The sequence below is a fragment of the Peromyscus maniculatus genome, chromosome 1 (genome assembly GCF_049852395.1).
Source record: "Peromyscus maniculatus bairdii isolate BWxNUB_F1_BW_parent chromosome 1, HU_Pman_BW_mat_3.1, whole genome shotgun sequence".
NCBI lineage: Eukaryota > Metazoa > Chordata > Mammalia > Rodentia > Cricetidae > Peromyscus > Peromyscus maniculatus.
In genome coordinates, this window is record NC_134852.1 from 79,582,986 (window position 1) to 79,608,848 (window position 25,863).

The 25,863-nt window shown below is 49.8% G+C and overlaps 1 protein-coding gene and 1 long non-coding RNA gene across 13 annotated transcripts in view; both read left to right on the forward strand.

Annotated features, from left to right (window-relative positions):
- LOC102919504 (protein FAM169B) overlaps positions 1 to 25,863 on the forward strand; it is a 79,142-nt gene that overhangs the window by 15,221 nt on the left and 38,058 nt on the right. For 7 of the 12 annotated variants that reach the window (XM_076544879.1, XM_042277882.2, XM_076544854.1 and 4 more), the window contains 2 exons: positions 6,700 to 6,824; positions 10,183 to 10,282. In XM_076544879.1, coding sequence (XP_076400994.1) covers positions 10,219 to 10,282 — 64 coding nt within the window. In that variant the 5' untranslated portion in view covers positions 6,700 to 6,824; positions 10,183 to 10,218. The other 5 variants (XM_076544889.1, XM_042277893.2, XM_042277909.2 and 2 more) reach the window with 2 other exon arrangements.
- On the forward strand, positions 16,725 to 23,072 carry LOC121829481 (uncharacterized). The gene is made up of 2 exons (XR_006072359.2): positions 16,725 to 19,158; positions 22,853 to 23,072. It is a non-coding gene; the product is annotated as an uncharacterized LOC121829481 (long non-coding RNA).

A 25,863-nucleotide genomic window follows, 5' to 3' on the forward strand; every position in this document is an offset into this window, starting at 1 on the left:
CTGGCCTTGAACTCACAGAGATCCATCTGCCTCTGCCTCACAAGTGCTGGGATTTAAAGATGTGTGCCACCACCCCCCTGCTGTTTTTTTTTTTAAGTGGTAGAAGATGTTACAGAATTTCTGATCCTTGTGCCTCTGCCTCCCGAGTGCTGAGGTTACAGATGTGAGCAGTTCCACATATTTTTATACAGTGCTGGGAGCTGCACCCAGGACTTTGTGCATGCTTTGCAAGCACTCTTCCAACTCAGGAACATTCTCAGCCTCTTCTTTTAATTTTAATTAATTTTTTTTTGAGACAAGTTTGCATTATTATCCTTGGCTGTCCTAGAACTTGGTATGTAGACCAGGCTGGCCTCAAACTCATAGAGATCCTTCTGCCTTTGCCTCCCAAGTGCTGGGATTAAAGGGGTTTAATACTGTGCCTGGTCTTTTTACCTTATTTTTTAAAATTAAATATATTGAGCTGTAGATATAGTTTAGCAACTGTGTGTGTGTGTGTATGTGTGTGTGTGTCTGTGTGTGTGTGTGTTTACCTTATGCAAGACCATGGGTTCAATCTCTATAGCACCAACAAGCAAGCAAACAAATAGGTAACAAGGTAAAGATAAAATATAAGTATCTTCAGGTTAAAAATAACCCTCCCCTCTTTTAAGAATTTATTTTAGTTTTATTTGAAGTGCATGAGTGTGTTTTGCCCTCATGGATGTCTATGCACCACGTTCGCATCTGCCCTCTGTGGAAGGCAGAAGAATGTGTTGGATCTCCTGGAACTGGAGTTCCAGATGGTTGTGAGCCTTCAGGTAGGTGCTGGGGATCAAATGCAGGTCCTCTGGAAGAACAGCCAGAGCTCTTAATGGCTCAGGCATCTTTCCAGCTCCAGTAAGGTGACCTTTAATGAGTACTTTGGAGGTTCTCAACCTGCATTTGTGATTTCATTTTCTTCTTTTCCCCCTCTGAGACAGGGTTTCTTTGTGTAGCTTTGGAGCCTGTCAGGAACTCACTGTATAGCCCTGGGTGTCCTGGAACTTTGTAGACAAGGCTGGCCTCGAACTCACAGAGATCTGCCTGCCTCTGCCTCCAGAGCGCTGGGATTAAAGGCATGCGCCACCACCGCCCGGCCTGATTTCATTTTCTTAAACCTCATCCATTTTACAGCCCCAGCCCTGAGGACTGAATTGTGTTGAACCACATGAGCCTTCAGAGAAGCTGGAGACCCGATGAGGTGGCGTCTGAAATCTGAGCAACACAGGTGTTTGGGGGATTCTCCTTCGGTGTGTTTGCAGAACGCAGCAAGCTGTCTTGCTCTGTGCTTCTGGAGTTTTCGGCCGTCCTCCCTTGTCTGATGAGAAACTGGTCTTTACTGAGCCCAGAATTGCTCTTTTCCCTAGGTAGTAGATTTCTTTTCTAGTAAGAATTCTGTCTAGAATAGTTTCATTTTAGAACAAAATTCTCTTGTAAACAAAAACAAAAACAACAACAAAAACTCCACCTACATGGAAAAAAACAACAACAACACAGAAAACCAACATACAAGAAAGACTTTCAGTCAGCATTATCCTCTCTAGTTCATAGAACACCAGAGTGGAATATTACTTTAGTTTTGTGTCCATGCATTTTTTCCACATTATCTGGAGCAAGAATTGTTCTGACTGTAATTGAAGAACAACAGCTCACATTACTAAAAAAAAAAAAAAAAAAACACCGAGTGACGACAGCCAGCTTTTCCAATGACATAATGCCCCGTGGTTCCTGCCAGGTAGTGGCTTTTATGAAGCCAAGTTTGTAAGACTGGGACTAGTAAAATATTAAATATTCCCTTAATGTTTCTCAGGATAATAGTCCCATCTCAGAAAAACGGTGCTTTGCCAGAAGGCGAGGCTTTTCTTGATCTTTGTGGTAAGGGAATGTGGGGAGAGAGTCTCGTGCAAATGGTGCCGAGTCCACGATTAAGGGTGGATCTTTGAGCCCAACAAAGTCTCCATTAGCTGCCTTTGCTGGTTACATTCAAAGGACCCCGCATTTCTGGGGACCTATCTGAACCTTGGGCCTTTCTGGGTTGACTGGTGACTGACTCCCTGGGCTGCCGGGCTGGGGATGACAGGCGTCTGAGACACCCTGGGAACTCAAGCTTTGCTTTAGAGCTCTCCATCATTCTACATATTTTCCCTAGAAGAACACATTCAGGGGCACCATCAGTTCTGTTTTTAGGATGAGGCCGCCAGCATGTACTCCAGCGCGTTCATAAAATCAGGATTTATCCAGGAATTTCCATGTCTTTGCAGGCTGCAGTGAGTTATTTCAACTGTATGCCTTTTTAATAAAAGCAGTTAGTGTTGCGCTGTGGAGATTACATTCTTTTGGCTTTGGAAAAATGTTTCCTGTTCGGTTCAAGCCATTAAGGCCTGTTAGGGGCTCACATCTGGAAGCCGGAGGGGAGGGGGCCTGTCTTCCACCACGAAAATAGAGCTTGATCTACCCCAGACTTGTTTACTTCCTAGGGCTGCCTGGAGTGGGAACCTAAGGGGCTCTGTTGGGGGCTTTGAGGCTCCCTTCAGGGAAGGAGGAGGGAAGTCCTCTTTTCTGCCTGGTTTTGAATATCTATCCCTTTTCCTGCTTGGGCAACCCTCATTTTCATGTTCCCCTGATTTTCCATAAGGCTTGAGTGAGCATTTTCTGTATAGGCAAGAAGCTGTGGAGTTTTGGGATGGTGCTGTTTTCCTGGGGGGTGGGGTATTTAGGATGGATGGGATGTCGTGGACCCTAGTTGCAGGGTGTCCCAGGCGTTCTCCTTGATGACTCTTCTTGCTCACGGGTAGAGGTCTACAGTCAGCCTCATGTCTTAGAAATGAAACCCAGTGTTGGTACCGAATTATTGGTGAGTGCTGATGTCCCTAGTGCTTAATTTATGTTCCCAGCTGCAGAAAGTGACCCCCCACTTTCAAGATAATCAGGCTGGGCCATGTCTTGCTGATTCCAGAAAGCATTATGTTCTTGAGAAGACCTCTTCCCAACATCTACTCCTGTGACCTTTGGGAGAGGCCAAAGCATGACATTCTCTCCCGGGGACAGCTAGTTCCATGAGTTCTTTGAGGGGATCTTAATCTTCAAGGTCAATGATTTTATGATGTGAACATGTCATAACACATTTATGACATTTGTCCTGACCACATGCAACCAGAAAGGCTATCAGGCAACTCCTGGCACGTGCCTGGCTTTGGCCTTGGACGGGTGTTATCAGCAAACCTGATGAACATAGGCTCAGCTTCTCCACAGGGCCGACTGATAATGGTCTTTATCAGTTCTGCAATCGATACCTCACAAGGGGATGAATGGTCCAGATCTGATGAGCACCTTTCCTAAAACATAGGCCCAGAAACAGAATAAAAATCCAAGTCTGGTCTCTTTGTGTCCCTCACGCTGGTGTTCCTAAGGTAGGGGTAGGTATTTTGAGAGTGGTCGATCCTGAAGCTGGCTCCCACAGGACATGTGTAACGTTATGGATACCCAGGGTCCAAGCAGCTCACCTGCTAGCTTTCCTTAATCCATTGGCATGCTCACTGGATCTTTGCATACCCGTGGGAAGCCATAAGACAAATCCATGCAACAGCTGTTAAAATGGGAAGCTCAACCACCCACATTTCCTAAGTGCTTCCTGTGGGAAAGGCATGGGCATGGGTCTTTGTGACGGGGGCGGGGTGGGGGGGGTGGGAGGGGAGCCGGGTTGTGCTTCACAGGCCCCTTAGGTTTATGGGTTAGGAAGTGCTGCCCTAAGACAAAACTGAGGGACAAGTTGAAAGGGTTTACAGCTATAGGACAGACTGGTCAGTGGTGAGGCCATGTCAGTTCCTAGCCTAGGCTGAGGTGGTATTTGAACTCAGGCCTCAGTGACTCATGGAATCCTTGGTCTTGGTTTTCAGGGCTCCGGAGGTGAGCTGGCTGTATCCGGTGAGCCTTGAGGATGGAGCGGAAGAAATCTGAGAGTCAGGGGCTACAGGAGCCCGTTGGGGGCTCCACTGTAATGGTGGAGAGCTTTGATTTAAACAGCGTGATCTGAATGCTTTACACAGAGCCTGCAATCAGATGGGCCTGGGCTCATGCTTTGTTGCTTTCTCCTTGCTCCATTCCCTGTAAATCGGGGGCAAGCAGGATACAGCGAGAGAAGGTTGTGGACACTCAGCTGCCTCTTGGCAACTGGAACTCAGAGAAAGTTGGTTGTCACTGTTAATTAGGGATGGAGCTTCTTAGATGGGTGGGGGGTGAAGCCTGAGGCTCTCAGGAGAAGCTGAGACCTTGGTCTAAGTGGGGGATGGGTATGAGGACAGTTGCAGGCTGAGATTGTCTCTGTGACAGATTTGAAGCAGGCTCTGGGTAATTTGATGTCCTTTGGGTCCCTCTGGCTCCTGTGCAGGAAATACGACAATCTTAGTAAAGAATTAGGGCAGGGCCGGCCCGGGCATAGATAGGGTCTGCAGGCCGGCCCGGGCACAGGGTCTGCAGGCCAGCCCGGGCATAGATAGGGTCTGCAGGCCGGCCTGGGCATAGATAGGGTCTGCAGGCCGGCCTGGGCAGTTGCCAGAGGTGTTGCTGATCATGTCGGTGAGGAGCCTGGACTTCCCAGAGCACGTGTTTTTGCATGTAGAGGGCACATGAGTGGAGTGCAAACCTTCTTTGCCAACAGAAGGTCTAGCTGCATGGAGACTCTTTTCCATTCTCTTAGTCATTGCTGCAAGTAGACCATCAACCCTTGATGACTCTACTTTAAATATTTCTGACAGTGCACTTTTAAGAACATTGTGTGTGTGTGTGTGTGTGTGTGTGTGTGTGTGTGTTTTACACTCAAATGCTTTATAAAAAAATCAGCTAGTGGAAGGATATCCAGTTTTTCTTCCGTATCCACTGGGGAATGGTTCAAAGACCACCTTTAGACACACAAATCTACCTGCGCTCAAGCTTCTTGCAAAATGGCATATTTGTGTGCAGCCTATGCATGTTTTCCTGGATACCCTTGCAATCCCTAATACAGGGAAATGCCATGGAAGCAGTTGTTATCCTTTATTCCTTAGGGAGTCTTGGGAAGGATGTCTGTCCGTGTTCTGTTGTTCCTCCCTCCCCCATGTTCAGTCTGTGATTGGTTGGATCCATAGATGTAGAGTCTTCCAAAGGGAGGCTGTCTGTTTCCACTCAGCCCTGGGCAATCTGTGTATCCACGACATTTGCACTCTGGAAAGCAGACCTGAGAGGTTGGGTGCATGCAACCAGGTCCCAGTGCATTCAACTTGGCAGCTTGTACACCTTTGAGTTCTCCCATTGGGAGCTGATTGGCAGAGGTAAAAATTCCTCCTGGGCAAGCTGAGTGAGCTGAAGGCTTAAACTTTTTTTGCTATCAACAGCATTTTGGATCCTGAGAGCGGCTCCCAGAAACAATGGTTCTCCAGAGAGAAGAATCTCGGGAGCCCGAGATGCCACCGGAGCTCAGAGGTGGATGGCATGTCCAGATTAACCTCTGTGAGAAGGAGATAGGTGGATAAAGAGTTGCTGGGGAAGGGGCAGGCAGCTGCCACTAGGGTAGCCTGCTTCCCTCATAGGAGGTGGCAAATCAAAGGCAGAGATAGGATGGGGTCCACGGAATAAGCTCTGGGTCCCTATGCACTCGGGGACGCGTCAGCCAGAGGCAGGTTGCATCTTTGCCCACTGCTGAAGGGGCAACTGATTCCTGATTCCAAGAACTGGATGTTGCCAAACTGTATGATGATTCCAGGGGCTCTGTTTCTGTCAGAGGTGGGAGAGGAAAGAGATGCTGAGGACGGCTGCCTAATACCTTAGATTAGCTTCCCTGCCCGTGATGGTGAGGATGTGCTCTTTCATTCCCACAAGTCACTGCGCTCCCAGCGCCCGGGGAAAGAGAGAAAGAGGAGACTCCTGGGGGCTCGTATAGCAACTGTAATCTAGAAAAAGAGTAACTCAAGTTGCTTGTGACAAAGACGTTGAAGTTCCAGCCAGCCCTTCTCTGCCTTCGAGGGAACCTGCTTGTGTTCAGGCCCCTGAGTGGACCACAGTGAAGGATGGGAAATCACTCAGTTGATGAGTGTATGGCCGGGGCTTTTAAATCGTCTAGGAGGGGATAGGCGAGCATAATTTTGATTGATTAATTTTTTTTTCTTTATGTGTTTGTATGTGTATGTGGGTGTGTGTTTGTGTATGTGCGTGCTGATATATGATATTTAACCAGGTCAACCTCAGGTGTCATTTATTGTCTGCTTTGTTTTTTGAAGACAAGGACTCTCATGGGCCTGGAACTATTGATTAAGCAAAGCTGCCTGACCAGAAAGTCTCAGGGGTCTGTCTCCGCCTCCCCAAGGCTGGGATTGAAAGCTTTTTTTTTTTTTTTTTTTAAGGTAGGATTTCTCTGTATAACCCTGGCTGTCCTAGAACTTGCTCTGTAGACCGGGCTGGCCTGGAACTCAGAGATTCACCTGCCCCTGCCTCCCGAGTGCTGGGAACATAGTCCACCACTGCCCAGATATGTGGGGTCTGGGGCTGGAACTCAGGTCCTCATGTATGCACGGGAAGCCCTTTCCTGAGCCATCTCCCCAGCCTGGACTACTATGAAAATAAACTATTCCTTAAAAAGCTTGAACTGTTAACTTTTCTCTTAGTGACAGAGTACAACTAACTCTATCCTGCCCTTTCCTCCTACAGAGGCTTACCCGGTGGATATCCTGGAGGATGACCCCGAGGGCCATCAGTCAGCAGCACAGGTTTACTATGATTTGCTCAGGGAAGGAGGATCAGCCGAGGTTTTCTCCCTCGCCACTGGGGAGCAGGTATGTCTGGCTTTCTTTGGAGGGGCACGCTGCCCAACCTAAGTCAGAAAGTGGGGCGTTATGGAAAGGGTATCCAGATTTAGAACAAAGACCAACAAACAAACAACAAAAAAAGAAACTTCTGGAGGGACTGCTGAAGTGATTCCAGTTTGATGGAGAAGGTCCCCTTTGCTGGGATTCTGGAGTCCTGGGTGGGAGTGTGGTCATGGTAGGCCGTGGGCCAGAATGCCTGTGGGAATCCCATGCCTGCCACTTGTGAGTGCTGTGGACTCAAGCACCTGCCTTCTCCTCTCTGGTCTTGGTGTTCTCATACCAAACTCAGAGCATTGCCGTCACTGTCCTCGTTGGGCTCGCGTGAGGGTGAAGTGAGATACTGCATGTGAGGCCCGGCTGGGCCTCAGTTTCTTTATGTTGACGGAGGGGAGAGGCTCTTCTCTCCTCTCTAAGGTTTGGGTCAGTTCTGATACGTGATTTGTGGGAACACGCTGTGTGTCACTTAGAACTTTCGGCGTCGATGAGATTCTGTGCATTGTGAATAGGTTACTGCAAGGGGACACAGGGACCTGGAAACTTTATTTGTTGGGGTTGGGGCAAAATTGTAAAATAATGTGTTGTGTGCATTGGGGTGCGTGCATGCGTGTGTGCATGCATGCATACGTGCGTGTGTGCACATACATATGCAGGCACATATGCATGAACGTCAATGTGTGCACATATGTGTAGACGCCAGGGGACAACCTTAGCGTACAATCGCATACAAAACACAATCTGCCTTGTATTTTGAGACGAGGTCTCTCACTGGCTTGAAGCTCATAATGGCTAGGCTGACAGGCCAGCAAGACTGGGGATCTGCCTGCCTCTGCCTCCCCAATACCGGGGCTTACAAGAACACTGTGCTGCATTGCACCTGTCTTTTGATGTGTGTTATGGGGGAGCAGACTCGGCCCCTCGTGCTTACAAGGAGGACACTTTAATGGCCGTGCTCCCCACCACACACTGTTTTAAGATCCCCCGTCCCTCCCCCTGGGTATCATGGGCAATACCTGTATCGTCTGTTTTAGGTGTTGATTTCACTAGAAATGGTTGTGACCTGACAGGCAGAGTTGGTAGAGGAAGCAGTCTTGTCCCTGAGTTAATAAAAAAAAAGAGTGGCTTGTGCAGTATAGACCCTGGCTTCCCTGGGATTTTGGAGGTGGGCGCTTACAGGCGAGGAAGAACACCCCTCCCCTGCCCGTCCTCAAGTTGCTGAGCTGCCGCGGAGGCTTGCTGTCCTCACATGCTTTTAATGCCCCCTAGTGGCGTGATAGCAGAAGGACATGCGGCTCCATCAGACACTGCCTGCTCGGATGGGTGCTGGTGCCAAGCTGGAGCATGAGAGATGGGAGGGGGGCCTGCCTCCTCACCCCCCACCCCGGGGCGGGGGTGCTGCCCCCAGGTTCTTTAGGACTCAGCTCCCACAATCTGCTGTTGTTATATGCATATTTATGAATAACTTAAAAATCAACACCCCGACATGGGGTATGCTCAGTGAAGGGAGAAAGCTGAGGTTATTAACAAAAACAGAAAGCAGAACAGTTGCTGACGTGAAGTTGTTTTAATATGACGTGCCAACATGACCGGGGACTTCTTGCTTCCCACCTTTCTAGAGGAAGTAAGGCAAACCCCATCATATTTTACCAGTGAGGTGGGAAGCAGGGGCTCACCATTGAGCACACTGAACCGGGCTCCCCAGGAGGGGCTCAGACTCTCTCCCAGTGTGCCCAGGACTAATCAGGCCTTTGTGTATTCAAAGATTCTAGACTAAAAGGAAAGATGAGGAAGTGGTTTGGGGAGGTATCATGTCTTGACTTTTCACAATTAACTCTTTTCTCTAGTCTTGACATTACCCTGTCGCATTTAAAACACAATACTTGCTGATTTCTCTGGTGTAAAACAGTGTACGTCCATTGTGTGATATTTAAGGGCTACAAGAGAGGGCTGAGGAAGCGCGGCCATGTGTGGTTAACTGCTGTAAACATGTTGATGTGTTCCTGGGTTTCTTTTTTATTTTTATTTTCTGCCTTTTTTTAATTTTTTTTTTTTATTTGAGCCAGAACCTTGCTGTGTACCCCAGACTGGCTTCAAACTTACAGTCTTCCTGCTCCATCTTTCTAAGCACTGTGACTCTGGCCTGCTTTTAAAAACCTGGGTAAGCCGGGAAGTGGTGGCGCACTCCTTAATCCCAGCACTCGGAAGGCAGAGCCAGGCAGATCTCTGTGAGTTCGAGGCCAGCTTGGGCTACATAGTGAGTTCCAGGACAGGCTCTAAAGCTACACAGAGAAACCCTGTCTCGAAAACAAACAAACAACAACAACAAACAAAACAAACAAACAAAACCCGGGGTAAGATTCCTCCTTGAACACAATGTGTCTACAAGAAGCGTCTTTCCAGGCTGCTGTGATGTTTTGCAAGCTTGGTGTTTAATGGCCTCATAACAGCCACCCCTGTGCACGAGCCCTTTGAGGACCCTTCATTAAAGTCACTCCCAAACAGGGAGCTACCAAGATGTTTGCCAGCCCCAGGATTTGCCAGGAAACAGTCCTCTGTAATGGTGGTGGCCTGCTGTAAACTTTTTACAAGAACCTGCCTGCCTAGCTCAGCCGCACATTCTTTTCTAATTTTCCTATATTCTCAGTTTTCAAAACAGTGCCGGTAATGGAATGCATTGACCTTTCTGTGTTAGAAGCTGGGAGCAGAGGGCTGGGTGACTGCAAAGAGGGCTTCGGATGTGGCCCTTAGTGACAGTCTGGTTCCTCTCGATTATTAGCAAAAACCAAGTCTCTCCACCGTGGGGCCGAATGGAGAGGGCTGAGTCTGGAGGGCTCGGATACACTACACATTTTAACGGCTGCTTTCGGAGCTGGAGCCAGGCTCGCAGACAGCAGGAGCAGCAGGGGAGGCAGGCCCAACCTGGGCTTCTTCTGCTGAGTGGCTACCAGGGCTCCAGACTAGAGGAGGGTAACAGCAGAGTTGCTTGCGTGGGGCGGAGTGAGGCTGGCAGCCTTGCAGGTCGAGGCTCAGGGAGGTCCAGGAGGGCTGCAAGAGCAGGAGCCACAGAGAAGGGAGAGAAGTGCTGAGGGCGTTCGGGAGTAGAACAGGGGTCCAATCCGCCGGTTGATGGACAGGTGATCTTGGGATGGGAAGGCTTGCTGGGGGAAGGTGACGAAGGCTTCCGTTTGTGTATTCCCTGCATCCTGCTAAGTGACCTCCGCTAACAGGGTCCTTTCGGTGAGCATCGTGCTAAGAAGTTGCCCAGCTGTTTCCTGTGTCCTAATGCAGCGAGAGGGCAGAACAGTAATTCGTTTATTCTTTTCTTTAGGTCAGACTTGAAACTCCGTTCCTTCATTATTGCACTATGTACCGTGACGAACCTCGACATAAAATACTGGTTTTGGTTAATCCCCAGGACACAAAGACAGGTTGGTTAGTTATTCGTTTTGTTTATTTATTTCTTTATCCATCCATCCATCCGTTTGTTTGTTTGTTTGTTTATTTATTTAATGCACATTGGTGTTTTGTCTGCACGTATGTCTGTGTGAGGTGTCGGATGTCCTGGAACTGGAGTTACAGTTGTGAGCTGCCATGTGGGTACTAGGAATTGAACCTGGGACCTATGGAAGAGCAGCTAGTGCTCTTAACCACTCAGTCATTTCTCTAGCCCCATGGTTGGTAGTTATTCGTGGATGTGGAGTGTGTGTTTGTGTGTGTGTGCATGAAGTGCTGAGGCTGAAAGCCAGGGCCTGGCCCATGCTAGGCGAGCACCATGACTGAGGCCCATGTACAAGCCTGGGTTTTGAAAACTGGGATCTTGATTTTTGTGGTATGCAATACACGGAGGGCAAATACTTAGCGAACGGAGGCAATGTCCATTGTTGAATTTGGAAGACTGTGAAGGCAGACTGGCTTGTTTTCAAGGGTACCGTCTTCTCTTCATTGAGATGGGGGTCATTCTGCATGTCTCCCACCACAGTCCCTGCCTAGAGCTTCTTTGGGGGCTCCCCCTTGCTAGCCCCATTAACAGCAGTTTACAGAGCTGTGGGCACTGGGTAGGACACTATTGGGGCATCACCTTGACCCCGTGGAATGAAGGGACCATTCTCATCACCAGATGCAGCCAATGATGGCCTTAGAGTGGTCAAGCGCCTTGCTACAGGGCTCCAGCTAGAGTATGGGAGGGCTCAATTTTTGCCAAGTGACAACTGGGTGGGGGTTTTGTTTCTGGTGGCGATGGTCATGGGGTCTGTGACTCATTTATCTTCCCCTGCATTTACAGAGAAACTATTTGAGAGAGCTTTTGTGACAGCTCCAGGGAGTGAGTCCTCTGGCGAGAGGCATAAACGTGGTCAGTTACATCTTAGGCAGAGGCTGGGGGGCACTGGCAGTGGGCAGCCTGTGGTAGGGAGGACTAGCTGGTTGGTCTGCCTGAACCCAGAGCACCAGTGAGCTGGTAGGAGGTGCCTTACCTCTCAGCTCACAGCAAACAACCCTACATGGCATTTTTCTTGTTTGTTTGTTTTTTTTGTTTGTTTCTTATAATGCCAAGTATTGCTTTCCAGTAAGACGTAATAATACTAGGGCACTGGTAATAAACTTTTTAACTAGTTAGGCCTCCTTAAATGCTGACATTTTGGGATTCTAGGTCTTTTAACTATTATTTGCAAAGGAGGCCTGCTCCAGTTCTCCATGTCCCCTGGAGAAATATTTTTGCTTGTCACCTGACTGTCTGCCCAGAGTTTATGCTTATGCTGGGTGTCACCAGGTCCAAGGTGACATCTTTTGGGGGCAAACTGTTGAAAAGTATGTAAGACATTCTTCATGCTTCTCTTCTTGCTAAATGTGGAACAGAAGTGTGCTTAGCTAGCTGTCTGGGTGTTGGGGGTATGGTGGGAGAACCCCTTCTTATTGAGCCAAGGCCGGCAGAGGCTGTGTGAGAACTCTCTGACTCCAGTGAGGTTGCCTCCTCTCTCTCTCTATCCAGCCGAGCCGTGACTGCCCTGAAGAGAGGGTCTGTGATGATCTCAGGCTTTTGATACTACCTTGAGTTTGCAACCCTCCTACCAGGGGAGAAGAGGAGTCCTTCGATGCACAGATTATGAAAACCTCTTAAAAGACTCATTTTAGGAAAATGTCTAAACAGACATTTAGACACTGAACAAGAATCTGGTTATAGGTCTTTAAAGACAGTCCGCATGATGTAAACATCTGATGGATTCTTAGAGATCTGTTTCCCATTTGAACTGTACTCAATTTCTGCTGTTTTTAAAGAGTATACGCTAATACATGTTCGTAAGTGCTAAGAAATCTCACTGTGGTCCCATGCTCGTATATGAGAGCGCTTTTAAATAAAGTTTCCGAGTGACATCCTGCTGCTGTGGGCTCATCTCTCGCTGCTGGCGGAGATTGTTTGTGATTTCAGACAAGCACTCATGTTCTGGACGCAGCCGCATGCACTCTAACCCCCTCTTTAGAAGGCGTCTCGAGATTTTCACAGGGTGTACATCTTAGGACTTGAGACGGGCAGACCCTGTCGTACAAGGATTCTTCACAGCTATACCCAGTGTGTCGTTTGGCCCTGTGCTAAGCTGTGTTGTGTCTATGGAGAAGGGAGTTGCTGGCTGCGGTGCCCTTATCTTTACGTTCTGGTGAAGGCAGACGCATGTGCAAATGGAAGCTAAAGGGACCAGAAGCTGTTTGATCGGCCCTGTGTATGAGTTAATTATTGATAACTGGGTGTGAGTTAATTATTGATAAGCTGGTTGACTCCATTACGGTGACTTCCGATAAGTCTGTAAGCAAATGAGAAACATCCTGGAAGGACGGGTTCCCCAGTGGCAAGCAGTTGATGCTTATGGCATCCTGCTCAGACGTGAGGGATGAAGCCTTCCTCCGTTTCCCCTGTAGGAAATTGCAAATGCATTCCACACAAGGGTGGCTTCAGAAGCAGGCACTCTTGTCTCTGCCGCTCCTCTTGATTCCGATTTTCTACAGAGCGGCGGGTTTCTTTTCCCTAAGGAGAAGTAGGCAAAGGCACTCAGCCGCCCCGCTTCCTATGTGGCCTCAGCTTCCGAGGGGCCTTTATACACTTCTTCATGCTTGAGTTCCCTTATTTTTTAATTATTAATTGATCTCAAGTGTTTATGAATATTAGAAAGTAAGTCCTCGTGCCAAAGGAAAGGCGAACTCCCCACCCTTCCATGACTGCCACCAGTGGTGACCTTTGCTTTTCTCATTATTTCCTGTGTCCCGCACATGCAGTAGGACAAATATGGACCTGGGTGTGAAAGGAGGCGACATGAAGTCTTGGTTCAGCCAACTGCCTGCAGGTGTCAGCTGGGCTGTTTGGCTTCTCTGAGCATCAGGGTCACCATTTACAAAACAGAGAACATCTTATACTTCCCGGGGTATTTGTGTAAACCGAATGACTTGTGGCAGAAACCATGATGCTTTGGGACTGTCCCAGCGGAGAGCAGCAAGCCTTGGTTCGTACTCTTCACCTTCGCCCGCGTTTTCATTGTGTGAGAGAAACACATGATTTCGGAGGGCGAGGCTCATGTGTTAATTTCTGGCCAGCCCCTATGAGTGGGAATTGTGTCTCCAACAGACTCTGCCTGCCACACCACAGGCAGTCTAGCTTGACTTTGAACTTCACTAAGAGTAAGGTTGTTCTTCTACACACCCCAAAGTGCCTGTTGGGTAAATGTCATATACTTGATCTGAAACACCAGCTGATGAGGGGTAGGCTGGGGGACCACAAGGGTAAAAAAGATAGGCATTCCTGTGAGGGGAGACGCCAGCTGGGATCTCATGCTGCCGGAAAGGAGGAGATAGTGTTTGCAATGACCTCCTTTGCCAGTCAGGCCCTGCCTGAAGCAAATGGTGTTTGTCCACGGAGTGTAATAGGGGATGAAGGGAGGAGTGGAGCATTGCCTGAGGAAACCAGGGTGCAGATAAGGCATGTGGGGGTCCAAGGCTCCTGGTGGGAGCTGGGGAGATGGCTCAACAGTTGAGAGCATTTACCAGAATTTGAATCCTAGCATAGAACAAGCCAGGTGTCTCACATACCGCTTTAACTCCAGTTCCAAGGGATCTGATGCCCTCTTCTGACTTCTGACTACACACACACACACACACACACACACACACACACACACACACACATACACACACACACACACACACACACACACACACACACCATATATATACTTACTCACTTTCTCTACACATGCACATTCACACTACACTCATACACTCACACCACACATACTCATTCACTTACACCACACACACACACACACAGACTCATATATACACTCACACACACACTCTCTCTCATTCACACATACACAGATAATAAACAACCAGAAGGTGGCCTTTGAAGGTATGCTGAAATCCTGTGGGTTTTAGGCACTGTGGCTGCCTTTCAGAAGGAGAAAATGGATCATCTTGGAATAATTCTGTTTCAATTCTGAACATACTAACTTATCTCTGTTTCACATATATCAACATTCAATTCTAAATATTTTATTTCCACTTCCTGAGAACAAGCCTTTCTTGCTCGACTAACTATTGATCCCACTTTAAAACAAGAAGGAGCAGGCTTCTAGCCAGATGTTCTGAGCTAGGGTGAGATGGATCTTCGTAAGACTTCGATCTGTCCAGCAGTGATGCCTTGTTCATAGCCAGGGTGCTAAGAGGACAGGTGTATACAGACCAGTCAATCACTGTGTCTGGGGAGCTTTGGTCCCTGCACCCTGGGGTGGCTCAGGCCACTGTAACATGCCGATGTGACCACACATGTGTCTCCTTTCTGACCTGGCGCCTCCACATTTGGGCCATCCAGGCTGGTGGGTGTGGCCTCTTCAAGGATGGCTCTTCCCCAAGTTTGGGGTCGCCTTTTTCTTGCTCTTCATCCTCTGGTTGTTGCTTCTGTGGTGTTTCTTCCGCAAAAGTGGATCATGCAGGCTCTGCATGTGGCCTCTTAAGGACATGCCTCGTGGCGTCTCAAGGCACTGCGTCATCTGCTCTTTCTAGTCCATTCCCGACTTTTTGCGTGCTCTTGGGAAGAGTAGGTTTCAATCCCAGGACCATAGTCATAGGTTCTGGCAGCTGTGGGTAAATTCCATGAGTCTAGAGCCATTTGCCTTTGCCGTGAGGATGGCCCTCTGTGACCATCAAGTATCTGGCATTTGTTTTTTGAGTTCTGTTCTCCACAGCTGCAGCCAGTCAGCCAGCCAGCCTGCCTGCCTGCCTGCCTGCCTGCCTGCCTGCCTCCCTTCCTCCCTTCCTCCCTCCCTCCCTTCCTCCCTCCCTCCCTCCCTTCTTTCCTTTCCCTCCTTTCTTCCCTTCCTTCCTTCCACTCTACCCTCTATCCCTCCTTTCTCTTTTTCTCTGTGTCTGTCTGTCTGTCTCTCTCTCCGTGTGTGACAACACATTTGTGGAGGTCAGGGGACAGCCTTGGGTGTCAGTCAGTCTTTATCGCCCACCTTGTTTGAGACAGGGTCTCTGTGTCTGCCGGGCTCGCTGGCCTGTGAGCTTCTGGGGGGTGGTCCTGTTCCTGTCCCCATCTCCCCTTAGGGGTCTCTTGAGCACTTACCTAGCTTATGCAGTGTTCTGGCCCTCCCCACTAGGGTCATACAGAGTCTTTGGGGGCCTGGGGATTGGTCCTTCCCTATGGGACACAACCTCCCCTCCTTTACATAGTCACCTACATCCTTGTGATAGAGGACGCTTTCAGATGGCGGGCCTCTCTGGGAACTGCTGGGCCACATCACTGTTGCCCTCCTTAAGAAACTTGCTGATGGCCTTGTCAGGGTTTTTCTTTTTAGCTCTCTTCTGACAATGTTTGTTTGATATACTTTTTATTTTCTTTCTTTATTTAATAAAACAAAGTGGTGAGATGTCAGCCAGCAGGCCGGCAAAGACTATCTAGAGGCCGGTAAACGATGACACTCTGTAACTGAGTCATGTGACAGAGACACAGTACCAGAGTACTACAGAAGTTTCTGGAATGAGATGGCATTGCTCTGCTAAAGGGAGAGCTGTGAGCGGTTCTTGGCAGGAAGGTAGAAGCTGGGCTAAAAGAAGGAGTGTGAACCCTGAGAAGATGCCCATGGCTGCTTCCCTGGCTTTCTGTCTCTGTCTCCTGGTGCCAGGCTCAATGGTGGCATCTGCTTCTCCTCATGCTCACACAGGCCACTGGCTCCTGTGACCTACAGGGCTCAGGGACTTGTGCCTCTGGCAGCTGACAGTCCTGGGCTTGCTCCAAAGCAGCCTCCCCACCCTGGAGAATCCAGCTGTGAAATCTTACCAGTCCCCCCACCCCCACCCCCCGCCTTGTTTTTGAAGAAATCCAAGTTTCTCTTTGTATTTCTCCTGTTATGTTATTGGTCATTACTTGTCCTGGAGGCCATGATGGATGGGACGGGGAGGGGGGCACAGAGTTTGAAAGATGCCTGGTGATATTGTTGAGAGTTGGGTGGGACTTGGGCTGGAGGCAAGGGTCCAGGCTCTGACTCTACAGTGCCCAGCAGATTGCCATTTGGGTGGTTGGAAGGAAAGTTGACTTTGGTCAGGGACCAGAATGTTCATCCCTGGAGGCTGCCAGTAGCCGGGTCAGGGGTGCAATGGGCTGGGCTGGCACATTTAGGGGAAGCAGTAGGAAAGAGAGCCTGGGGGGGGGGGAGCGCGGGAGCTGGGAGATGAGGATAAGGGGCTTTGGGCCTGGCCATGTGCTGACACTAACCAAGCTTTGTTATTTAGGAGAAACGGTGTCAGCTGGGATCAACTGGGGATTTTCCTGCATGGTCTGTAAGACTGCAATGGTAGCCTGGCGCCAGGTGTGCTGTGGGCAGAGGGAGCTGGACCTGGACGCTCTCCTGAGTGGGACTCCTGCTGTCGGTGTCCCTTCAGGGTGGGTCACCTCAGTTGGAAGCTCTGTTTATATCACTGCCCACGGCCCTGGTCATTCCTTGGGGCTGATTTTCTTTGGGTAAATCATAAGCACCGTGAAGGCAGGAAGGGCCCCTCAGATCTGGCTCTGAAGGGTATGTATCCTCCAGAGAGGATGCCTGACACGTGCTCCCGAGCCTTCCTCCCAGGGAGCTGTGACACACAGTTGTGGCCCAGGCTCAGAAAGAGCCAGGAGGCTGAGGTGACAGCGTAAACAGCTGTGGCTACACATTGACTTCCCTCATGAGAACGTCTGCCTTTCCGCTTGGCTCCCAGGACATTCTGTGACCAAGCGTAACGTTCACTCTTCAGATTGCTGGTAATTTATTTACAGTGTTTGGTGATGGCGCGTCATGTGCACCCTGAGAAAAACAAGCAGGGGATTGAAAAATGATGATTTTTTTTCCTGGAAAAACATGTCCATTATAGCCCGCAGTGACAGCAAGTGCCAAGGCAAACGTTCAGATGAAAACAGAGCCTCTGTGTAGACAGCCCTCGGAGGGGCTGCCTCGGTCCAAGGAATATTGCGACACTGAGAGCAGACCTCTGTGTTGCCTTTGGGGCAGGTGGAGGACCAGGCTGGCCGAAGTGGAGGATCAGGCGAGGAGAGCTGCCCCCCTGAGGGGCTTGGAGGCGTGTCTCAGAAGAGAATGCCCTTGCTGAGGCACCCCTTACTCCTGAGCAGGCTGTCTCGACTATGAGGACGGCTTAGGGATGGAGTCTGGGTACAGAGTGGGTAGAGCTGTGGATTTCTTGAAGGGAGGTAGGAAGGATGGGACGGGACCACCCCAGCTCTCTTTAGCAGAATGAGCCCGTCTAAGCAGTTCTCCAGATAAATGGCTCATGTGCCTCTAGTAAACTCATGGGTGACGCCTTTGGGAGGCTCGTCCTTGTAGCAGAGTCGGTGAAGGAAAAACTACAGTTGTTCTGGCTTGGGAATATTAACTCCACCCCCTCCCAGACTCCAAAACAGAGATGTAGAGTAGGCTATCTCCTTCAGGGTCCCCTGGCCAACACTCTGTTGGCATCTGGGACCCAGGAGACCTAGCATTTGTTTGTTATAGCTGGTGCATGCATTTTGTATCATACAAAGGTAGATACCATCCTGGGGTACACCTTGAGCACTGGAAGAGCCCACTTAAGCGGGTAGCAAGGGGTGGGCTCTGGTTGGAAACTCAGCTTCCACTTAGGGACCCACTTCTTTGGGCAGCTAAGATGTCCTGTGGCCATGGATGCATATAAACCCCAGAATCTTGTTTCCATCGGTCTGTGAAGGAAGCAGATTGGGGATCACTCACAGTGCCAACAGTGTGTTTTGGGAACACTGGTTAGCCATGGTTTGGGCTCTTCTGTCTCTTCCCTGTTAATTTATGTTACTTACTGTGAGATGGATTTAAACAGAGGGAAAGAGCATCCCAGGAGGGCATGTCATTCATACCAAGGAATTCACGGTGTTTGGAAACCATGGAGGCCAAGGAAAATATTTACAGTGTCCAGCATGGGGGTCTTTGTCCTGAAGGGCAGAGACGAGTTTGCCTCTAGGCTTATGGGAGGTTTCTATCCGTGCCACTGGGGTGTCTGTCTGCATCTCTGTGCTTTCTGCAGCTTTGGGAAATATCGTGAATTTGCTGTGGTCTATGTGGGCAATTCTAATGTTCCTTTCCTTGACAGACTAGACTTTTTTTTTTTCTTGTCCTGGTATCTCCTAGTTCAACTGTACTTCAGGATCCAAGGACCGCCCCCTTCCTCCACCCCCTCTTCCTTGAGTTCAAATCTAGACCCATGAAAACAAACTTGCGTGAGGCAAGGAAAGCCCGAGGAGCCCAGAGGGGCTGCTGGGAATGGACTGCCAGCCAGATGTTTTTCTCCGTGACAAAAGGCGCTCAAGCTCACGGGCATCTGAGGAAGTGCTTGTCCTTTAAGGACAACATCTGTATGGAAATGGTAGCCCGAGGAATGCAATGTGACGGTTGCTATGTCAACCTTTCCCCCTCCCCTTAAATTATTGACCAGCACAGTCAATGTTGCATAAAAGTCCTGCAACTCAGTGGAATGTGTTTATGTGCCGGCCTCTGCCAGAACTTTTCATCGCTCCCCCCCCCCACACATGTATTTGCTTTGGGGAGAGATGGCCCGTCACTTTGGTTTAACTGTGCTCCCCCCCCACCCCACCCCAACACACATATTTCTAAGATGTGTAACAGGCCGGTGGTGACTTAAACTGCGGGGGAGCAATTGAGGGACATTAAGAAGGGCTTGAAGGACTTGAAGCCCTTTGAGTTGTGACGAGAAGAAGTCCAGACCTTGGGGCAGTGTGTGAATCCCTCGCAGCTGGCCTGGGGAGGTAAGATGTGTGTTTGGGGTGGGGGGGGGCAGATGAAGGATGCTTCTTCCTCTTACATGAGCTCTGCTTCCCTTACCCTGGGCTACGCATTCAGCTGCCTGCTGTTCGTGTAGCCCAGGTTGGCCTCCACTTCCTAGGAGTCCTTCTTCCTCAACCTGAGGGGGTGCTGGGATTATGGACACGTGTCTCCATTCCTGGCTCTCTCGGCTGTCTGAAACTGGCACTTCATGTTCCCTCAGGGTCCTTGAGTCTTCCTGGTTAAGGTTGTCTTATTTCCTTCAGCTCAAGCTGGCTGCCTATTTTGCTCTCTGGGATAAAACCCACCCTCAATGGCTCCTTTCTGCCTCCCGCTCCCCTCCCCCAGCACCTCTGCTTTGTCAGCAGGATTGTTGGAGGTCAGCCCTTCTCTCAAGGGCTCAATCACCTTTAGCTTCCCTCTGGGCCTCTGACTCACCCCTTCCCAATCCGTTTTTTTTTTTTTTTTTTTTCTCCGAGACAGGGTTTCTCTGTGTAGCTTTGCGCCTTTCCTGGAACTCACTTGGTAGCCCAGGCTGGCCTTGAACTCACAGAGATCCGCCTGGCTCTGCCTCCCGAGTGCTGGGATTAAAGGCGTGCGCCGCCGCCGCCGCCGCCGCCGCCGCCGCCGCCGCCGCCGCCACCGCCGCCACCACCACCACCCGACCCCCAATCCATTCTTTATGCTTTAAGTCTCAAAAACAAAAACAAAAACAAACAAAAACAAAAAACCCCCAAACTTTATTTCTAAAAATAGCACTTTTAAGTACACACAGCTTTGGGTGCCATGGTTTATACCCAAGGTGGTAGAGGTTTACCAGCGTCCTCTTGCCTGCATCCATGTGCAGCCACCCCTGTGGCCAGTGTTCGCGCTCCACCGGGACATGTGTCGCAACAATTGCCTACAGCGATGTGTCTCAATTCCCCAGATTAGCCTCCTATCCTGTGAGGTTGGACACTCGCCTCTTTTCCTTGGTCTCTTCTGTGACTTATTACAAAGCCCGATACCTTGATCCAACCACTGTGGTCTCCAAGGCTGGACCCTGTCCCACGGCTGGCCACCATCCCTTGCCTCAAGCTTGATCTTGGAACATAGTCTCCATCCTTCCCAGACAGTCTTGAAGTGCTTGTCACAGTGCGTGTCCTGGCCAGGCTGTCCTGCTGGGTCTCTAGTGCTGAGTGAGCACAGTGTCTGGCGCACAGATTTGCTGAGGAAGTACCGCGATCCTCACTTCCCTCAGTGTGGCAACAGCTTGACCGATACTGACTGCTGAATTCTTCCCTTCCCAGCCTCTGCCGCACAGTGCCTGGGCCCGTTTTCTCACCGGACACTGGCCCCTTTCTTGCCTGGCTTGGCCCCACCTCCACACCACTGTTTTCCTGTCTATTTTAACCCGTGGTCACAATGGGGGCCTTGGAACCAGTGGGACCCAGCAGATCCACATCTTTTTTTTTTCCCCCAGTGGCGCCATTTACATGCGTACGACCTTGAGCAGGTGTCTCAACCCCTGAGCTGCACCTGGGAAACAGAATGAGCTTGGTGGCCACGGCATGAGGTGCCACACCTGCCAGGGCATGAGTGCTTGGGCATGCTGTTGCATCAACTGTTACTGCTTTACTACAGGAATTGAACTGCGTCTCTCCCCTCCTTCCTTGGAGTCGGAGCGGCTGTCCATCATCTCCAGAGCACACCCCAAACTAACCTTATTCCTTCTTACACCTTTGGTGTTGGTGTGGCAACTCTGTCTTTGCCCTCCTGTGTTCTTTCTCTTCTCACATCTGGAGTGTCCTCCTGCTCATCACTGCCCCACTCGTTCTTCAGGACTCCTGTTTTCCTCCCTCCCCTCCAGCTGCTCAGAGCTTGAGCATGCTCAGGTTTTATTCTGCGTTGTGCCCAGCTCTTCTCTCTTTCTCTAAGCTGGGCACTTCGTAGGAGAAAGCTCAGATTTAATCCCTTGAGTGGATGGAGTTAGTGCTCTGCCTTCAGTGACTCCTCTGGGTGGGAGTGCTTCATGGGAAACTGACACTGAGGAATTATGACCTATGGTGGGACTGTGTGCCACTTTGGCGCCGCCTGCTGGAGAAAGTTGGGAGAGTGGCAAAGCGCTGTGGGAGCCACCTTCCCCGGATGGATGCTGCTAATTTATCACAGACGGCACTCTTTCCTGAGTCCAGCTGTGGCCTGAAAATCTGCCCTTGCTTCTGGCTGTCACAGCCTGGCCATTCAAGATGACAGGGGACCATAACACTACCTAACCTATTCTGTTGAAAACTTCCTTTTTCCAAATGGTTGTTTTATTTGGTTACTAATTTGGAAGATACTTAAGTTAGAAAGACTTAGCTCTCAGAAGCAATCTTAGCAGGATACAAGGATTAAAAATCTCACTGGGACCGGAGAGATGGTTGTCAGTGAAATAGACACTGGAAGACCTTAGTTCTATCCCTAGTACCCACTTAAAGATCTGGGCATGGCTATGCATGTTTGTAATGGTGACCGGGAGATAGGTGGATCCTGGCGCTCTCTGGCCAACCAGCCTAGTCCAGTCAGGGAGCCCCAGGTGCAGGGACAGGGCATGTCTTGAAAAATAAGGTAGGCGGCATGGACCACAAGCTCCCCCCTTACACACATGCACATACATGTACACGAGCACTGATACACTGCTCATCTGTACACACACACACACACACACACACACACACACACACACACACGCACACACGAGTCTTCTTGGGGTGCTGGTCAGGTGAGGTGCCTGCCCTAATCAGGAGCACTCATCAGCTTGATGCTCTCTGACAGAAAAGAAAGGGGTGGTGGCGGGGATAATGTAGGGTGAGGAGCATGGTGTCATTCCACTGAAGGGGATGGACAGAGTGGCAGATAGCAAGCAGTGAAAGACAGACAGGTAGACAGACAGACATCTCTGTGCAGACCAGAGCAGAAGACTGTCTGCATACCAAGCTTCCCAGGCAGAGATGGCCTGTTACAGAGCTTTTTTCTTTTTTTTTAAATTTTAATTTTATTTTTTGATTGCCTCCCAGAAAGCTGAACCAAACAAAGGCTTTTCACACTGCTTTGCAGAGTTTAGGGCAGGTGGAGGGAATTTCTAGAAAGCACAGGAGAACCCCAACACTCTAGGAAGTGCAGTTCGGTGAGGCACATCCTCTCACGGAACCTGCCATGGAACCAGGGGGCGAACGAGGATGCTTTGTTGAGCTAAGGATCGGTAAATGGAGGAGCTGTCATCTGAGGCCTGGTTGGCTTTGCAGTCTGGACTCTCCTCCCTACACCAGGTGCCCAGGGCTAGGCATGGAATCGCTTCCAGCTGCCTTGCTCACTGCTTGTCCTGAAGTCCATCAGATGTTAGAAACTGAGCGAATGACGTGCGGCTAGGCTGAACTGGCGTGTGCAACTGTCTCTTAAGTCTTCGCCCGGCTGCTCCAGTTGTCCTGGATGCAGCCTTGGACTTGTGGGGCCCCTTACCTCGGCTCTACATCGATTGCCTGTCTCATCTGCCTGCTGAAGCCTTACCCAGTGATCCAGGGTTTGTGGCAACCTCTGGGGACACTGTCTCCCCCCCTCCCCCGCAGGTCTGTCTTCTCTGGGTCCTCATGACGGTCGGGTTTAGTACCTCCGTGCCTTGTGTCAGGGCAGCTAGCTGAGCTCCGTCTCTCTCCGCAGGCTGCCAATCCCTGGAGTCAGGACAGAAATGGATTCATCAGTCCCTCAGGCCAAGGTTCTGTGGACAGAGTTGGGAGCTCGGCCAAGGAGAGCTGAATTCATTTGATCCCTTCATGCCTGGGATGAATCTGGGCCATTGGGAGTTCACTTAGGGACCTCACTGTCTTAACTTGTTTGAGAAACCTTGGCTAGGCATAGAATAAAATCCAACAGCAGCATCTTCCTTGTGGTCCATGTCACCTGTCACTTGGAGGGAGAGAAAGAAAAATGAAATTGGTGCCAGTGCCTTGGCAATGCCCCTCACGAAGACCTGGTCCACTGGCTCCTCTTAGCTCTGGGACAGGAGGTGGGGGCGTGGGGGTGGATGGGTGATGGGTGGAGGGAGGAATTGAGGATGTGCTGATCTGTGTTGTTGGTTACTTTTGCTCTTTTGGGGGGGCCTGCCACCCTGCTCCCAAATAAATCACACACGGAGGCTTATTCTTAATGATAAATGCCCGGCCTTAGCTTGGCTTGTTTCTTGCCAGCTTTCCTTAACTTTTGTTTACATTTTGCCTCTGTGTTTTTCCTGTTCTTACTTCTGTAAATTTTACTTTTACGCCGTGGCTTGCTGTGTAGCTGGGTGGCTGGCCCCTAGCATCCTCCTCCTCCTCTGGCTCCTCCTTTTTTTCCTCCCAGATTTCTCCTTCTATTTGTTCTCTCTGCCTGCCAGCCCCGCCTATCCTTTCTCCTGCCTTGCTATTGGCCGTTCAACTCTTTATTAGACCAACAGGTGTTTTAGACGGGCACAATAACACAGCTTCACAGAGTTAAACAAATGCAACATAAACAAGAGTAACACACCTCAAAATAATATTCTACAACAGATCTGTGTGGCAGTTTTTGGTTTCTGAAGCACAGGTGTATTGGTTTCTATTTTGTCACCCTTAGTGCTGTTAGATCCAGGGTCTCCACAGTGAAGGCCCCGTGACACATGTCAGTCCACCTGGACCCGTCACATGACATGTCCTTGCTGTGCTGTGACGGCTTTGGCATGGCTCTGCTGCCATCTTTCCTGTCTGCATTTCCAGGCCCTTGTGGCTCACTGATCAGAAGCTGCTCCGTCCTCCAGGCTAGTTCTGGTTTTGGGGACAGGTTTATTTTAGACTGTTAAATTTGACTGGACTCCGTTTTTATTGCTATGTACACTTAGTCACGGAAGATGGGTTTTGAAAAACGTCATGAGGCCAGTTGAATCTATTTTGTTAACACCACGACTGCGCTCCGTGAAACTCAAGAAGTGTCAGCATGTTTCTGTTGGGGACGGTATTAGTGAATCCAACATCTGTATTCCAGGAATGCAGTCTGCTAGTACACCAAACGGTTCCCCTTGTTGAGCTGGGAAATAATCCCCGTGGCTGGAGAATTCTGCTCCCAGTTCTCGTAGCTGCCATTTTGGAAATGACTTGCATTGAGTAAGTGAAGGTGAATGTCAGGCATGTAATTGGCTCTTCTCTCCCAGCCTGCTGTGTGAATTTTAGAACCACTGTCAGTGATGAGGATGCACCACAGATTGGAAGCTGACTGGCCGGGATAGAGGTTGCTGGTTTTTGGAGGGGGCAGGTTCTGAGACCACCTTGAATGTCTGGCTGCGCCTTGATTCCTGGTCTTCCTGGATCTCTACTAACATGTCTCAAACATCAGGAGAGGGCAGGAGGAAGTGGTGGCGGACCCCGAGTGGTCCACAGTGTTTGTTTTGTGGTTGCAAACCTTGTGTTACATGTTCAAGTGACTTAGTTTTTGATTCCATTGTGTCCCCCCCCCCCATCCCAAGTCTTCATTTAGAAAGGGTTGGCAGGAAGATGCATTTAAAAAATTACAGCACATGAGAGGTAGAGGCAGGTGGATCTCTGTGAGTTGGAGACCAGCCTGGGCTACAGAGTGAGTTCTAGGGAAGGTGCAAAGCTACACAGAGAAACCCTCTCTTGAAAAACCAAAAAAAAAAAAAAAAAAAAAAAAATTCTGTGACTTCCCAAACCCTTGGGATCAGGTACCTGGCTTAAGAAGTAGTGAAAGAAACATCTATTAAAAAGGCATAAACGGCCGGGCGGTGGTGGCACATGACTTTAATCCCAGCACTTGGGAGGCAGAGGCAGGCGGGTCTCTGTGAGTTCGAGGCCAGCCTGATCTACGGAGTGAGATCCAGGAAAGGCTCCAAAGCTACACAGAGAAACCCTGTCTCAAAAAACAAACAAACAAACAAAACAAACAAACAAACAAACAAACAAAGGCATAAACGATTGCAGAAATCAAGCAAAGGAACTTTTTTGTATGTGAGATGCAAGCGAAGAGGTAGAAGCCAGGGTGGGATTCGCCTGTTGGAAAGTGACCACTATGTCGGATGGACTGGTAAGGAGACAGGGATGGGTCCAGGGGAGGGACTACCTTAGTCATCTGAGGCAGGAGGCTGAGTAGAGAAGGGAGCAGGAAGACATGGAGTAACCACCTCATTGATTGGCAGGCAATCACATCCCGCTTGCCGACTTTATGCTGGGTATTTCAAATCCAGTCCCCTTTGCAAATTCCTAGACACCTGGGGCCATGTCTTTGGACCACTCTGGTGAGGAATCTGGGGCAGGGTATGAATAGGTGTCCACAGCCACACTTGGTTCAAAGGATGTTGGGGAAGTCAGCAGGGCGGTGTTGTCACCTTTAAGGTGTGGCAAGGTAAGAGCGAGACTGGAGGAAGGGAAGGCACCCCCCACCCCTCCACCACCCCTCCACCACCTTCCTTAGTCTTTGCTCCAGGGCCGCCTTCTCCAAAGACAGCCTCTCCCCACGCGATCCGCCCGGTTCTGAAGAGCTTGCCGCATCTCTGCCCTTTTCCTGGGTTTGTGGTCCAGAGTCCAGGGCTGGACCCTCCCTCTGCTCTTTCTAGCCAGTTGTCTTCAGCCCACCCTCCCTTTCAGAGCTACAGTGTCCTCAGAACGATGCTGATAACAGTTTCATGATGGGGCTGGAGGAAATTCCTG